General features: G+C 44.2%; 1 protein-coding gene across 1 annotated transcript; it reads right to left on the reverse strand.

Annotated features, from left to right (window-relative positions):
- Window positions 1-9,563: 9,563 nt before the first annotated feature.
- On the reverse strand, window positions 9,564-14,740 carry SPRY2 (sprouty RTK signaling antagonist 2). The gene is made up of 2 exons (XM_059995684.1): window positions 14,203-14,740; window positions 9,564-11,362 (listed from the first exon to the last, which is right to left on the reverse strand). Exon 2 carries the CDS (start codon window positions 11,309-11,311, stop codon window positions 10,364-10,366), a length of 948 nt encoding a protein of 315 aa, XP_059851667.1. The 5' UTR covers window positions 11,312-11,362; window positions 14,203-14,740; the 3' UTR covers window positions 9,564-10,363.
- Between the last annotated feature and the right edge of the window lie 2,312 nt (window positions 14,741-17,052).

Raw genomic sequence — 17,052 nt, forward strand, 5'->3', positions numbered from 1 at the left:
ATCAAATCTGTTTAAAAAGGGATCAAAATGTTTATAATACACTTTTGAAGGATTATGCTTACTGTTAACTGGAAAATGTTATTGAATGGCCAAAAATGGATTTGGGGACATGTTCGGAATAAATCCAGGTTCTTTAGTTTAACATTCAGATTGCTCAGAGTTGAGGCCAAATCTGTCTCTCCAGTCTTCATTTTCACTTCTCCCTTACATAAACATGCATTTCAGCCAGACTGGTCTATTCACTCTGCCCTGAATGAAACTTTGCTCAATCCTGATTTTTGACTTTCCAGAACACCTCCTCACTACCTGTTTTCAACAGCCAGACAAAATTTTATCTGTCCTCCGTACCCTGGTTGAACATTGCCAATTTCTCTAAATGTCCCAAATGACTACCCTGTTTCTGAAAATTTAAGACACCATAGATTGTAAGAGACACCAGTGTTTTTGAACCATGAAGAAAATGAAAGTACTGTTGATAAATTCATAACAAAATCTTAACGTCAGCCTGTTGAGTTACATAAATTGGTCATACCAGCTTAGCATGGCTTTGAAATTTATCTCATCTATTCATTGACTTGTGAGTCTCTCTGTTTCTTATGTCCTATAGGCGTTTATTTGTTTTTTTGCAAGAAAAATCAGATTGGAATCATTTCTCAAATAGCACATTTTTCCTTAGTATTAAATTTAAGCCCAATAACACAATATTTAATAGTTTTGTTTTTGGCGCACATGATAAGTTCATTTTCATGCTGTTTCATGAAGACATTTTAAACACGATTAAACTTAAAATGTGTAGAACTAACAATGCATATTAACTCAGTAGAAGTGGATGAACAGCTACAGTCAAGTTCAACCACTGCCAACAATGACAGGTATGTCATGACTGCCGCCTAGCCAATGGCAACTGTAAAACACGTTTGATTGTAAGATGCTCTTAATTTCAGAGATGCATAAACGAGAATAGAAATGTTCATCTTAGAATTGAAGAACTATATCTATACCAATCAACTAATTTTAGATTTTGCCATGTATTATTATTCATATCTTTTCTTTCTTAGGCTCCTTCAGTATACCTTTACTTTCGATTGAATTCATTCATCTATTCATTCATTCATCACATTCTCATGGAGTACCTCCTACATGCCGGTACTGGGCTCTGCCCAAATGCACAACTACCGTTAACCTCCACCTCCCCTCACCAAAAAAGCAAAAACAAAAACAAACCTAAATTTGTAACACTGTGACAGATCCAACTGGGAAGTCATCAATGTGAAGCTGTAGTACTTGGGACTATGCATGAGTTCCTAAATTTCCTCCTTCTGATAGTGTTCTCAAAGTACATTAACATCGGATGAAATGAATATAGCTATCTGTTTTAGTAGAAATATTGCAAAAATCTACATGTGCACACCAACACACACACATGCATATATAGATGCACGCAGTCTCTCTGGAGAAATTGTAGTAAAATGAACACACAACTATATTATTAACAATGTCCATTTAACAGTGTTCTGTTAACAGGTACTTTATTTAAAGAGTAGTATCTCATTTAATTGTCAGACTAGTTTTGAAGTATGTATTATTACCCCTTATTTGAAGGAAGAAACTAAGAGGTTAACCACAGAGAGGTATGTAACTTGCCCACAAAGATGCATGTCCTATGATTCTATAGCCAATGTTCCTCATATTAAGCCACACAAATTTGAAACCTTTAATATCTTAAAAGTAGTTAATATCTAGCAATAAGAGTTTTACATAGTTCCTTTTCAGACTTCTATCTTAATTATGGATAGTCTGATTTGGAGTTATTTGTCATATGAAAATTTTCATTGCTTTACAAAGGGATTTACCTGTGTCTTTTTTTCAACAGAAGTTTATTTTTAAAGTATACTTCAATGTGTCAACCACTTAGGTAAGTGGGAAGAAAATAGCACCTATCAACAAGCAAAAATCAGTCTAGAAAGAAAAAATGGGGTTTCTGAACGGATCTTCAATTTTAACAACCCCAATTTTTTTTTTAACTAGAGTATTATTTACAATGATTTGTACTTTTACCTTTTCTCCAAGAACTTTAAAATAGCTTAATATGAAAGATAGTATACATACCACAAATTGATTAAAACTAGAGTAAAGCTGATAATTTCACTTACAGAATCATCCTGGAGTAGGGGCTTCATTTGGTGTGGTTTTTTTCAGCCGGCAAAGGGATGGCACAGTTGACTAAGTTTTGCTACTTGAAACAAATCTATGTCCATTAAGAAATGTCCGAAACACTTACATCAATAAATTCTAAAGATGCACATCTCTTGAGTGCATATATATATATATATACACATACACACACACAGATTTATTAGAACCCAATTTTCAGAAACTAAAATCTCATAAATCTCTTATAAAGAAACACTTATTTGAAATTTATCAGTCCTTTGGCATCATGTCAATTCTGTTTTCTTCTTTCACAGTCAAGAATGGAATTCTTTCTCTTTTACACCTGGCTGTCTGTGGGCTCCTATCCACCACCTCAGTTTAAAGAATCACTCAAGTTGCTTTGCAGACATCATCCTCTCTGGGAAACTTTCCTAATCCCACGTACTACACCCAAGATAGAGTTAATCATTTCCTCTTTGTGTGTATTTTAAGTCTGTAATCACATGTATTATACTCTATAGTAAATATTTGGTTTTCCTACAAACAAGTTCTAAGAGGGCGGGAGATACTGTCTTTAGTCTCCAGCATTTAACACTGTGCCTGAGGGAATTAGGAGAAAGAGAAGGAGAAGAAGAAGAAAAATCACCCAAATACAAAATAGTAGTAAATACTTTTTTTAGTACTTATTTTGTACCCATCGCAAGGGTTAATATTTCACACATACCTCTTCAATCTTCACAACTTAGGAGTCAAGAATTATTATCTCTCAGATGAAGACATCAGGCTTAGAGACGTTAAGTAACTTGCATGTGGCTACACAGCTAACAGGTAACAGACAAGGGAATCTGCACAGCGCTTGTCTCCAGAGCACATGAACTTCAAGTACTACGGAAAAGTAGGTGTGTGGACATATATAGATACTTACAAATGTAGGTGTTTTCCATTAGAAGAATTTCAGAGGTTTAGCACTCAGATTTGAAATTCCAAAATTATGGTCACAGCAGTTCCCCCAGGTCCTTTGACCTCTCTGTCCCTCAACACAGCTGATGGCTGTCCTTGCCCTGCCTCAGAAGGATAAATATATCCTTACTTTCGATTGAATTCATTCATCTATTCATTCATTCATCAAATTCTCATTGAGTACCCCACTACTCAATTCTCATTGAGTCTCCCCACTACTCTCCTAGCTTCCTCTTAGCAGGGTTTCTCAGACTTAGCATTGTTGGCATTTGGGGCTGAATAATTCTTTGTTGTTGGGAATGCTGGCCAGTGGAGGATGTTTAGCAATTTGTCTCTACCTGCAAATGCCAATAACTCCTCCTTTCCACCCCTAGTAGTGAAACCCAGAAATGTCTCCAGACCTTGGCAAATGTCCCCTTGGGGGATCAAATTGCCCAGGGCAGGAAGTGGGTAATGCTACCAGTCATTTCCTATGACTAAAAACCTAAGTCCTAGATTATTAGCTTCCAAAGGGCTGTGGGCATCATACTTATTTTGCTAATCCACAATCACAGATCTAATGCTTTCTCCCCACTTACTGTAACATCTCTTACGCTGAAGATACACCATAAATATGACATCAGTGACAAGAAATTGCACTCTGAGCCTGTAGTTTTTTTTTTTTTTTTTTAAGTTTTTTATTTATTTAGTTAGTTAGTTATTTTTGGCTGTGTTGGGTCTTCGTTGCTGCATGCGGGCTTTCTCTAGTTGCGGTGAGCGGGGGCTACTCTTTGTTGCGGTGCACGGCCTCTCATTGCAGTGGCTTCTCTTGTTGCAGAGCACGGGCTCTAGGCACGCAGCCTTCAGTAGTTGTGGCACGTGGGCTTCAGTAGTTGTGGCCCACAGGCTCTAGAGCGCAGGCTCAGTAGTTGTGGTGGACCGGCTCAATTGCTCCGTGGCATGTGGATCTTCCCGGACCAGGGATCGAACCTGTGTCCCCTGCATCAGCAGGCAGATTCTTATCCACTGTGCCACCAGGGAAGCCCTGAGCCTGTAGTTTTTATTGTTTCCATGGCAGGGCAAAGGCTCAGAAGACACACTGTTGGGTTCGTATCTTGTGATACGATGATTAGAATCAGATCAATGATTATTAGAATCAGATCAATAGTCTGTAAAAGAACCACTGCCAAAGTTTAAGCTCAAAGGTACAGTATAGTGTTAATGAATGTTTGGAATGAAACCAAATTAGGCTGTATCCTAATTGTGTGACATCAAGACCTGAATGCGAATGTTGATCTTGAGATCACTGGTCCTGGAGTTAGTTCCTCATTAGCAGAGGGACATCTCCCGACACATCCTAGCCATTAGTTTGCCAACATAACAGCTACTAAATGTTGATCCCAAGGCTCTGTTGTGCTGCTGTTCGATGTATGCTGGGCTGCTTTGTCACTAGGCTTTATAATGTTCACAGTGACCCTCAGATATGCATCCTGGAACACAGTTCCGAACTTACAAAGATGACCTTGTAACAGAAATCTCAGGAACAACTTCTGCTATGACTAGCAGCAGATATTAGGGCTACTTTGTGCCTACTTTGGAGCAGGAAAGCTGGGTCTAGGAAGGATGCACTTGAGACTATTAAGAACTTGGAGAAATGAGAGGCGATACAAATATATTTACCAGAGCCTGCTTGACTGTGAGCCCTATTGATGCAAGTCAATAAACCAGATGTTATTTGGAGCACAAAACCATTTCAAAAATGTTAGTTGTGTTAACGTAGTTGCCAGAGGTGGTCATCTGGGCTTTGTGAGCCGTGTGGACCTGGGAAGTCAGGTCTCAGGCATTGTTTTTTGGCAAGGGTGGAATTGCTCCAAAGCTCAACTACTTTCTTTCATACTATCATGAATGCGTTTTTTTCTGTTTCATTATCCCCAATTTGTTCTTCACAAGTATTCATTTTTCTAGGTACAGAAGCAAGCTAAAATTATGGGTTAGTGACAAGAGGGAAACTCTAGTAAAAACTGGAAAAACAAGAATAAACAGATCTTTCCAACTTATGTCTTAGTTATATATCTTAAAAATGTATTTTTTAATCCACATTTTTTAGGGAAAAGTTTTAATCAATCATGAATCATAAAATTAAGAATAAATACAGCAAATTATAGGTGTCCAAATATTAAACATGTCTACATTTATTTATTTAAAATATTTTTTTTGGCCACACCTCACGCTTGTGGGATCTTAGTTCCCCAACCAGGGATTGAACCCCGGCCCTCTGCGGTGAGAGCTTGGAGTCCTAACCACTGGACCACCAGGGATTCCTCTCTACATTTCATTTAGAATTTAAGATATGAGCATGGTGAACACAGTTTTATTTAATGAGTAGTGGGAATTCTGTTGCCTCTGACTCAGCAAAAAACTCTGTGCCTATTTAACTATCTGTAACCATTGCAAAGCCTTGGAGATCAAACCCATCGTGAACGCATCAGTGCTTTACCCATTTTCTGTCTCTCATAGCACCTTGCTTGTGCCTTTGCTGTGGAAAGTCCTGGCTTGCATTAGAGTCGCTAACCCTTTCCTTTTGTACTTCAGCCACTAGCCCTGTGATGGTTAAGGAGTAGGCATTCAAAAAAAATGTGTTCAATTGAAATGCCTAATTTTGGGGACCCAAATTCCATTCCAGGGGTGGGGAGTGTGGTTCTTGCATTCAGCCGAATTTTTCATGTCTTCTGTGTGCATTAGAACTGTTTTGAGAAATTGACTCCTTCAAGGTATGCTGAAGCCTTACATGCCCCATGTAGCCAAGCCAGAGGCCAAGGCAACAAACAGGCTTCGTTCTAACCTCCTTTAATAGTTTATTAAAAAAATATTAGTTGCCAAGTAAGACTGGCTTTTAAAATTTCTTTAGGTCAATCAAAATGCAGTTTTAAATAAAAATGTGAAACATTTGGTAAAGGTTTAAGTGCTAATCTTTTTTAATTTGCTCTATTTCTATATATTTTTACATTCTCTCTATATAGAGAATATATAATGTGTATTATATTCTATATAACATATATTCTAGATATTTTTCTCTCTTTTTTCAACTACAAGTTAAATGAGTCTCTTAAATTTAATTTTGACCAGAGGTGCACTATTAGTGGAATTCACATTTTATCTCTCATTATTCAAATGGTTGTCTCTCATGATGTAAGGAAGGTGGTGTATGATATCCAAATAAAATGCAACTATAGGATACAGTCTGACAGCTTTATCCTCCCATGAATGGCTAAACCAGTGGTTAAACATTCCAGATGTAAAGCTTCACTCTAACGATCAGTTCAGGCAAATCAGACAGACCTGATTTTAAAATTCTGCTCTAGTCTTCAATCATTGGAGACCCACCCTTGGTATCTTGCAGAGAAATGAGGCAACTGGCCTAATTAAAGTAGAAATTAACATAACTTGTGTCTTAATGAATATTGAAAACCAAAGAATGGATACTGATACAGTATTGATGTAACTAGTTAATGCCTATTTTTATTGTTCTTTACTAAAGTAGTGTAAAAGATTGCGCACAAGATGACAAACTTAATGTTTTTGATCTACACAGTTTAACCCATTTTCAAAGTTGAGACTTTTGCACGTACATCCTGGTCCTTCTGCATATTTAAGAGAGGAAGGCAAACGGCCAGATTTGGATATAACTACAAGTGAAACTCGAAACCCGTTAAACCCTTGAAAGTTCTGACATATACGTTCAAAAGCATTAAACCCATCAACTGTCTATCCAATACCTCACTGCACTGTGCAAAGAGCAAACTCATTTATCTGACATTATCACTATCTTATATATCCTGGAGGCAAGCAGTCCTTGAGACAAAGGTGTATTGGAGAAAAAAGTCATGCAGAGTTTGGTTGAGAGTACCTGTATTTGGTTTTGGCTTTCTTCTTTCACAGACAATGCCCAGAGCATGCTCCAACATGGAGAAACCTGGCAGGGCCTTAGTCTCCTCCTCAACACACATAAATGACTGTTTTCAGTAACAGCAATCAAGTTGTCATCCTTAAATGAATCTCAATATAGAGAATGCACAGGTTTCTAAAAAAATAAAAAGGTAAGAAACCAGAAAAATATATAGTTAAGAGGCCCCTAAATGGTAAGGGGTCAACTAATGTTGGCTGTATCATTATACTTTTAATCTATCGCAATATCCGAATAATGGCCATTGCATTATCAACTGGTATTTATACTAAGAATTTTCACGAACTTGAGATTAAGAATTTGAGGTGAGGGGCTTCCCTGGTGGCGCAGTGGTTGAGAGTCCGCCTGCCGATGCAGGGGACGCGGGTTCATGCCCCGGTCCGGGAAGATCCCACATGCCGCGGAGCGGCTGGACCCGTGAGCCGTGGCCGCTGAGCCTGTGCGTCCGGAGCCTGTGCTCCGCAACGGGAGAGGCCACAACAGTGAGAGGCCCGCGTACCGCAAAAAAAAAAAAAGAACAGAACTTGAGGTGATTATTCCTTTACCTCAGTGAGATGACCTGGAATATTTAAAAACTCTTTTAACACACTGAAGAGTGAGCACCATCTGTTTTCAATCTGTTTAGACAGAAACATTCTTTATATTCTGAAAATGAATTCTATACTGGTTTATAGACAAATTCAACATTTAATAGTTAGAAGCTTCTTGAGGAATCCAATTTTCCTTATTTATCTTTAAATAATTTTGATCAAGACTTCATATATACTTACACCAAGTCCTCTTCTAACTTCAGCTGGTTTATCACTATGTTCTACATTCAAACTCGTGAATTATGCTTTACAATGGAATCCATTAAAAAAAAAAAGCTAAATTAGAAAGCAATATCTAGGTCAGTAGTGCTCAAACTGTACATAATCACCAGTGGAATGATTAAAAATGCAAATCCCTAGGCCACACGATCAGAGATTGAGTCCATAACCATGGAAAGAGGCCTTTATTCTACATCTTCAATAAACACCGAATTGCATGTGATTCAATTTGTCTATGTAACACTTTGAAAGCTGCTCATGTGGTTTAAAAAAAAAAAAAAAGGCCTCTCACAGTTTCTACACAAAACAGTTCTCAGTGCGTATGGCAGTTTCTGATACAGTCAGAAACCGGGAGTCAAAATTTTTGTGCTTTACAAATCCTGAAAACTATGTGATGAATAAGAAACCCTGTCCTATTTTTTTTCAATATTTTAATTCCTCTTAGACCATAATGGTTAGATATGAGTATTAGAATTGCAACATTCAGTATCCCAGAGTTGAAACTTAAGAGTAATTTCTAAATTGATTTACCCTTGTGTTTTTTGGGGGGTTTTTTTTGGAGAAAGCTTAGAGGAAACTGAAGGTCCTTATAGCAATGTCTTGGTTTAGGAGGCTATATAGTTTCTTGAAAGCCAATTTCAAAAAACAAAACAGAAGACAGCCTGTACTAAGAGCTCTTAACCTAAGAGAAGGAGCCTTAGAACAGGAAACGAGAGATTAAACAATAATGTCAGGTAAATCATTTCCTAGACTTCCGGTGATTCTTGGCAGCAAAAGGTTGTGCTTTGGGAAAAAAAAAAATCAGCCATAAAGTGACTAATTAATCAAGTGACTTATTACAAGTAAGAAAACCCAATATTTGTCAAGATGGGCTTTTAGCAGCTTGCTGTGTTTGCGTCCAAAAGATAACCGCAAACACTGACTTTTTTGCCATTCTGCATCTTTTTCCCAGTGTAAAATTTAACAATTTTCTGGATAATTTGATTAAATAAATACAACAGGGCCTCTCAAGTTGGCCTGCTTGTGCTTGAATTATTAGACCAATACAGGATGAAATTTCATGATACCCAGTGCCTGAACCAAAACAAGTTATGTTTTCCATGTCTTTCCTAACATAAGGAACTTGGTATCATGGTGATAAACTTAAGAGTCTAAAACCAAAGAGACTAGAAAAAACAGAGCCATGATCTGCTAAGTCAAGAAAACATTTTTGCCTCAATTATAAGCATTGATCTGTGTATACTGCGTGCCTGACACACAGAGGACAGTCAATAAATATTTGTTGAAATGAACTCATTTCTCTGGTCCTGAATTAGCCTTATGACATTCATTCTTAATATTGTATATAAAGAAAAAGTCTAATGGTTCATCTTTTAGGGAAGTCTCCTGAACGAATAAGACTTTTTTTTTTTTTAAACCTGCAAAACAAAGGCTAGTCTGCAAATCAGTAAAACAACAGGAGCCGAAAATGAGCCCTCATTCGATTTATACTACTGAGTCAGGCGCTCAGCTATTTCTCTCCTGATGGCTAGAGTTATCTCTGAAAATCACCAAATCTCCACTCTACTTTAAAGCAGCAACCGTAAGATAATCTCATAGATAAGTGAAACAATTTCACTGAAGTGCTATCCTTGACATAAAATGGTTTTTCACTTCAAAAAACAAAAGAAAAGGTAAAATAAGACAATCCAGCACAGTTTAATTTCAAACGTTAATATATTTTCTATTTTATATTGAACATATGCATCTGTAACCCCTCATTTGCAGCAACTATCCCATCCTCATAAAAGGGGCAAAATTTGTAAGATGCCTCTTAAAATAAATATTCTTCTTTATAAAATAATAAAACTTCAAATAAATATTCTTTACACTAAACAATATGTTGAAAAAATTAGAAAATAAAGGTAGAATTTTACTGTAACTGTACAATATACATGAAGTCCAAAGGGAAATCAGAGTCTTACAATAAAGGCTTTCTGTAAGGCAAAATACAATCTAAAAACATACTGATTGATTCACATTCTTCCGAATGTACAACATATTAGTATAATATTTTGTGACTGTGCCATATAGTATGGCACAACTTGTTTTTCACAGTTGCAAATATTATTGTATATACAAAAATATAGCACATTATCTCTGGAGAAAACAATGGGGAGAAAAAGTCATTTGCTAATTTACAAATTTTGCAAGTACTATTCACAAACAAAAACTTTGCCTAGGAGTGTCTGTTGCTTTAGCTTATGCAACATGTAGGTTGCCAAGATCTGCATCACATACTCTGAGCTCCATTAGCTGAATTCTAACACGCGTAAAATGGCACATGGACAAAAAGCATTTCACTGCAAACAGCAAAGGATATCCCAACCCTCTATCAACAGTGCCAAGATTTCTAACTGTTTAGTTGGTTGCATATGTGTGTGTTAAAAAAAAAAAAAAAAAGAAAGAAAAAAAAAGGGAAAAATCCTTATCACAGCAATATTCCTGATTAATGATGCTATGTTGGTTTTTCAAAGTTCCTGGGTGGGACAGTGGGAACTTTGCAGCAGACTGTGTTTGAATTTTTACAACGGCATCCAGGCCTGTTCACCCGGTCATAACACCCCTGGCACAATTTAAGGCAACCCTTGGCTGGAAGGTAACACCATAAACAAGGCAAAAAGAGGGACATGACGCCCATGGCCGACCACCGTGTACAACAGTGAGACTGGCTGCAGGAACACGGGTTGTCAGCACAGTTGTCCTCGTCATCATTAGAACAGTGATAGAAGAGGCCTTTCACACAGCACACGCAGGTCCCGTAGTCGATCACGTTCTGGGCCGAGCAAAGGCACTGCTCGTGGCAGATCCAATCCGATGGCAGAGGCCTTGGGTAGGTGCACTCCTTACATTTGCACTTGCCGCAGTCCTCACACCTGTAGGCGTGCAGCCCCAAATCCTCCTTGCTCAGCGGCTTAAGCTCACCTGGCTGGAGCTCTGATTTGGGCTGCACCCGGATTATCCCATCAGCAACAGGCCCCGAGGAGAAGGATGATCCCAAGAGCCTCTGTTCAGAGGAAATGCTGCTGGTACTTGTCCTAGTACTGCTGCGAGACCCCGAGCTGACTGTGCTGACGGACCTGGACAGAGTGGCCCTCGCAGAAGCGTGGGCCTGTGAGTGCTGGGGCCTGGGGGGCTGGCGGTGCTCAGGCAGACCGTGGAGTCTCTCGTGCTTGTGCTGAGCGGAGGGGCGAGGTGCAGGCTTGAGCCCAGGTCTGGGGACCACAGTAGGCCCCTCTGTGTACTCATTGGTGTTTCGGATGGCTCTGATCTGATCCAGAGACAGCACGTGTACCTGCTGGGCGAGGGCGTCTCTGGGGTCGGGCTCCCCACGCTGCCTGCCACCGTCACGGGCTGCCTGCAGCAAGGGCTGCGATCCGCTGCCACTCTGAGCTCTGGCCTCCATCAGGTCTTGGAAGTATGCTCACCCCAGCAGGCTTAGAACACATCTGAATTCCTGCGGAAACCAAGAGGAAGGAGACGGTTTACACTCCAGGATACTTCCCACTCTCCACCCCCTTGAGTTAACTCTTCACTCCCCACCTCCCCCAGAGAAACAGGCTTTCAAGCGGAGTTGCTGTGGAGGGTATTCCGACAGCCATCTGAGCCACGCCTGTACCAAAAAGTAAAAATTACGGCTGTGCATCAGCAATTCTTCAATCCTGTGATGTGTGGTGACACCAGGCTGATCTTTGTTTCAATCGCGTAAGTAACAATTCCTTACTCAAATAAGCATAAAATCTGCAAGGTTCAGGTTCCATGTAAAACACTGTGGGAAAGTAGTGTTGGAATATAACATTGATACTGACATATTCAAAAGTTGAATACCTTTTCAGATTCTGAAACAGGTTTAAACTTATTATGGTCATTTTTGCCTTAAACATCAATAAATACAGCCTAGAAATTCTTGGTTCTTAATTAAGTCTGCTTTTGCATTAAATACCTTGAACTATTCTGTAACTTTATAAAACCTCATAGGATGAATCTGACATGCAAAAAACTAAATATCCCCCCCCAGGAATAGTTATACATTTTATACAACAATCATGAATTATCATTAACTACACAGTAGCACAAAGTAATAGAATTAAAAACACACCAATTCAAATCCTGTCAGGTGCCAGGACTACAATAAAGCAAACTTACAACCAGGAGCAACAAAAAGACAGGAACTTATTTTCAACTTCCCAACAACTTGAGAATCACATATTGTACAACCCGAGAGCCTGGGAGAACATTTTAAATTCTGCCAAAATCTTAACTACTTTGCGCATTTCCAAGAACCTAATAAACTGATTGGCGGTAACAGGAAGTGTTTTAAAAATTCAAGTGTCACATCTCAAATCTATCATCCTGACAAGTAACCGCTTAAATCGCCACCTCTCTGTAAAATTTCAAAACTACCACCCCCTTTGCCAACCAAGTCTACAATGACTAAAAACGCGCAAAAGTGGACCTTCATCCAGTCTGGCTTTTTAGAAAAGAGACACAGGCAGGTGACACACGCCTTCCAATTCGGAAAAAGGCAGAGCTGGAGACCGGATCTCAGTTCCAACAGAGAGGCTAGACGAGATCGCGCTGCTCTTTGCTTTCACTCCGTTTATCGGCTCTATCTGCGCCCCGACACGGTCCCCAGCAGGTGGGACACACAGTCGGAGCCCCAAGGGACTTTTTTCCGGGAGGACTGACGCAGCCCAGAAGCCAAGCTGGCCCCCCTGCGCACAATTCCGAGACGGACAGACAGGCGGGGGACGCGGGCGCCTCGGAAGGGGACGTGCCCTGAAACGCTAGAGCGCGCTTCCCCCTCTCTTCATTCGCAGATAGAATCTCCCCCACCCCAGAGAACTGCCTCCCAGCTCCAAGAGGGAGCCACTCCACCCTTAGGCGGAGGTCACACCGCCCATTGCAACACGTTGCGGCCAAGGCCCTCGAACACGGGGCACTGGCCCTGCCTTGGACATAGAGCCGGTACTTCGAGGTCTAACCCATGCACACCGGGCGACTCCACCCTGCGCTGACCGAAGGGGCATTGCCTGCAATCTGCAAACGCCTATATATTGAAAAAATATATATCTATATACATGTATATACTTCTTAAAGTCAAATAAAAAATGCTTTTAAAAGGGTCCCACGCCGGGCGGGCAAGACCCAGATCCCCAAACTGGAAAGTTTCCGCGCAGATTTGCTTGCAGTGCAAAGTAGCATCTTTGCGGGTAAGGAGGTTTACTAGAGAGATTTCTGCTTATCCCTGGCCTCCTTCTCAGCACCCCTCCTTCCCCCGCTCCCTCGCCCCCGCCCCCCCGCCCCCCGCTTTGAAACCCCCATTAAGGACAGTGTGTGATCAGACTAAGGATTAGGGGGAAAGGACTTCAGCACAAGCAAGGGTGGGGCAAACCGACACAGAAACCGCTTTGTAAAAACGCACAAGATTCCGAATTAAGAAACAGCAGCAGCAACAAAAAAGTGGATCAGCCCATCAAAGGAAAAGGGAGGGAAAAAAAAAAAAAAAAAAACCTTAGCCACTTTTGCCACCTACTTTCAGGTAATGGAAAACGATCGCGACCGCTTGATGACTTTCTTCCTGTGCTGGGTCGGCCCAATCTTCCAAAAATAAAAAAAAGCATGACCCAAGCCGACCACGGCGAACGGAAAAAAGAGAAAGCTGCACTTCGAACCGCAGAGACGCGGCGCCAGGCAGGGCGACGCTCCCACCCGGCTCCGTGCTCGCCTGTGTTCACACCGAGCAGAGGCGGAGGCTCCCTCCACCCGGCACCCTGTCCTTTTTTCACCCGCGAGGTCTAGCTGCCCCCGCGAGGCGAGCTACCCACGCTCCCTCGGTAACCCCGGCGCCCCTGCCTCGGGACAGCCTCTCTCAGGACGTGCTTTCCCCGGAGAGGAACAGGTTAGCAATGCGGGCGCCTGCAACGGCGACCTGGAAAACACAAAGTGTTTTCCCTCCCTCTCCCGCTCTCAGCGCCTAATTCGCGGCCAGTGCACCGCCGGGACCCGACTCGCCGCGAGCCGTCCGCCACCCCAACCCCCCAGAGCGCGGGCGCGTGGGGTCGGGGACACTGCACCCGGCGCGCACTGCAGCCCCCGCCGAGGCAGACAGAGCCCGAGGCGAGGCAGACCCGCGGGCAGCTCCCGGGTTCCCCACGGAAAACCTGCGGGGTTAGAGAAAGGGAGGCCGGAGGAAAGACAGACCCCACTCCCGGTCCGGCTGCACCTACTCCATGTTGCCCACAACGCGCCGGCCACGGAGCCAGGACGGGGAAGAGCCAGCCAAACGCGCCTCACCGTGATCGCGGCTTTGCACCAACCCCTCTCCGTTGGATTCTCTTCTTCCTGCGGTGTGCAAATAAATCCAGCCCCGATGCAAACTTTTTCCCCTCTTGCTTCTAAACTCTGCTTCAGCCTAACTTCCGAGCAATCGGCTGGACGAGAAAAGGAGAGGAAAATCCGGAGCGAAGTCCCCAGGCGATGAACACTCTGGAGTTCGGGGCTGGAGGCGACCCCCTTTCTAAACGCGCACGCGGAGTATTTCCTCTTTTTTCTCAATGAACTGGAGGCCAAAGCGCCAACGGCGAGTCTCCTTTCTTGGCAGATGAGCGAATGAGAAAAGAAAACGGCCTTACAGGGAACCTAAAGCCAGATGGCCAAGTCGCGCGGCCGCGGCCGCGTCCGAGCGGAGGCGGCGCGGGGGTGCGGGGCGGCAGGGCTGCGGGCCGGGCGGGCGCGGGGGCCTGGGCGCTGCGCGCTCCGCCGGCCCCTCTCCTCCGCTCGCGCTGCGGCGCGCAGCTCTCGGCGGTGCAGACTGGGCGTTGTGGAGGCGCGGCGGCGAGGCCGAGGCGGGGGCGGTGGGTGCGAAGGAGGAGGAGAAGGGGGAGGGTCTGGGGCCCGGACGGGGGGGCCCGCCGTTGGCTTGCGCCCTCGCCTTTCCGGAGGAGGCAGGGAGCAGCTCTGCGGCGGCCGCGGCAGCAGTAAATGGCGTCATGTGGATCCGAGGCGGAACAGAGCAGTTGTTGTCCCAGAGGATATATCGCATCCGGTCCCAGCTCATTGGCTCCGCGGGGCTACATTCACTCACACTCCAGCGCCCGCCAGCGCTCCGAGCCGCAGGAGGCATTCAAAAGGGCAACTGCGCCGCCCCGCGCGTCCCTAGGCTGGTCCTGCCGCCCGGGCGCCGTCACGCGGGGTGCCCGCGGGGCCGGGCTAGGCACGGCGGGGTCAGTTTATCTAGTTTCAAGGAAACACTGACCTTAAGGTTTCCCCAGGGGCCATGAGGACGAGCCTTAGTTCGGCTGGCCTTAGGGAACTTTCTCCCCGCCACTAGGAAAAGGGAATGAACATTTCAAACTAATCCGGGCCACGCAGCGTTAGCATTAAAAGCAAGTTGCAGGTTTTGAGACTTTATTCGGAATCCATTGCAAGCCAACCTCTCCCCTTTTCTGTTCCCCCTCGAGGGGGCGACGGGGAGAGAAGAAGGGGGAGGGGAAGGGGAGCGGGAAGTGAGGTGGGAGGGCTATTGGTTTATTCTTTGTCTACTGGATTAACCCGATTATACACCAGGCACCAGCACAAACCGCCACTCCCACCTCAGAGCTGCGTACGAGAGGAACGGAATGCAGATTCGAGTTTCAAGTGCCTTCTGCTCTTGCCGGGATTTGCTTTTGATTGTGTCGTTTTTCTGTTTAATATTAGATTTTAATTTTAAAGGGGCAGTTAGCTACAGATGGAGGCTTTCTGAAGATCTTTCTTACTGTTTTGTTTGACGCAACAGCGGAAGGAAACTGTACAATACAGGCCTTCTTAAAATTAGTTAATTCAGTCATACACACATAAACGATTACTAAGGGCGACATCACGGGCTTCTGAAATGGGAGGGGGCACGCTGTTTCACTGCAGATGTCCTCCTCCACTTAAAGAGTCACCCTTCATTTCCGACTCTCCTTGTCACGTAGAACATTTCCCAAGAAGATCCTATTGTCCATTTTGAAGGTGGTCTGTGTTTTCCCACTTTAAGAAAATATGTATACGTATATAAAGATAGAAAATGCATACATATGCACTGCTCTAACTGCCGTTCATTTACTAAGCAAACGTGCTTGCACGTGAGAGCACCGGTGGGAAATTAACACCCCTCCCAACACACTCCTAATGTTGGATTCTAATGATTTACAGAACGGTTTTACTTTACAGAGAAGCACGGTCAAAACTCCCGAAGAGCACCTGCGATCTCGCCGTGCTGGGGTTAGAGTTCTTGAAACAGTGCTAGGAAAACGTGGTTGGTGCTAGATTTCCCGGGTCCGGCTCCAGCCCACATCCGTTCACAGCTACCCTGGCACTCGTTGCCTTCTCCCGAGCTCTCGTGCTGGAACGTCCCCGGACCGTTCCCGGCCGCGCTGCGCTCTCGCCCTGCCTTCTCCATGTTTCTCTAGGGCTCTCTCTCCTCGCCCGAGGTTTGGACCCAGAGGTGGCAGGGGAAGTGGCATGCGTTATTTCCGGGCGCTGGCCTACGTCCCCCCACCCCTCGGGTGAGGGTGGACCGGGCTACGTCCGCCTGCTCCACGGCGTCCCCGGGCCTGAGGACACGGAACGACTGCCCCCCACCCCCACCCCAGCTCTGGCCGCTCGCCCGACGCCCGAGTCTTTTGAGCCTCCGGGTGAACTCAAGCGCCGCGGCGCTCACGGCCCGTCGGGCCACCAGGGGGCGCCCGCCCGCCCGGCGCGGGGCTGAGGTGCTTTCTTACTCGGGACTCAACGAAGGCAGGCGGAGGTGCCTTCCAGAATGTACCTTGGGCCGACTGGTTCACAATGAATAAAAAGACATTTATTATGTAAGTGCAACAGCAGGTGGCTTTCCCTACCCTCTTTTCGGACACATTCCTTTTGAATGTGAGATGAGGTACCAGGTGCAGAAGAACCCCGGCTTTTACCGAGGGGACGGACTTGGGGGCCAAAACCAGGGTGTGCAAGGCTGGTGGGAATGCGCTGCCAGAATATGGCCAAGTCCCCGGCAGAACAGGTGAAAGAAACGCCTTCTCTTCGCTTCCTCAAACCCCTGCACCCGATGGCTGCTTCTTAGGAGACACTTGTGCCCAGGCTGTGCTCCCGGCGCTGCAGGAACTCTGTGAAAACACGTTGTTC

Source organism: Delphinus delphis, chromosome 18 (genome assembly GCF_949987515.2).
Source record: "Delphinus delphis chromosome 18, mDelDel1.2, whole genome shotgun sequence".
Lineage (NCBI taxonomy): Eukaryota > Metazoa > Chordata > Mammalia > Artiodactyla > Delphinidae > Delphinus > Delphinus delphis.

Coding starts and splice junctions, on each gene's coding strand:
- SPRY2 (XM_059995684.1), bottom strand. CDS start 11,311: ATGGAGGCCAGAGCTCAGAGTGGCAGCGGATCGCAGCCCTTGCTGCAG.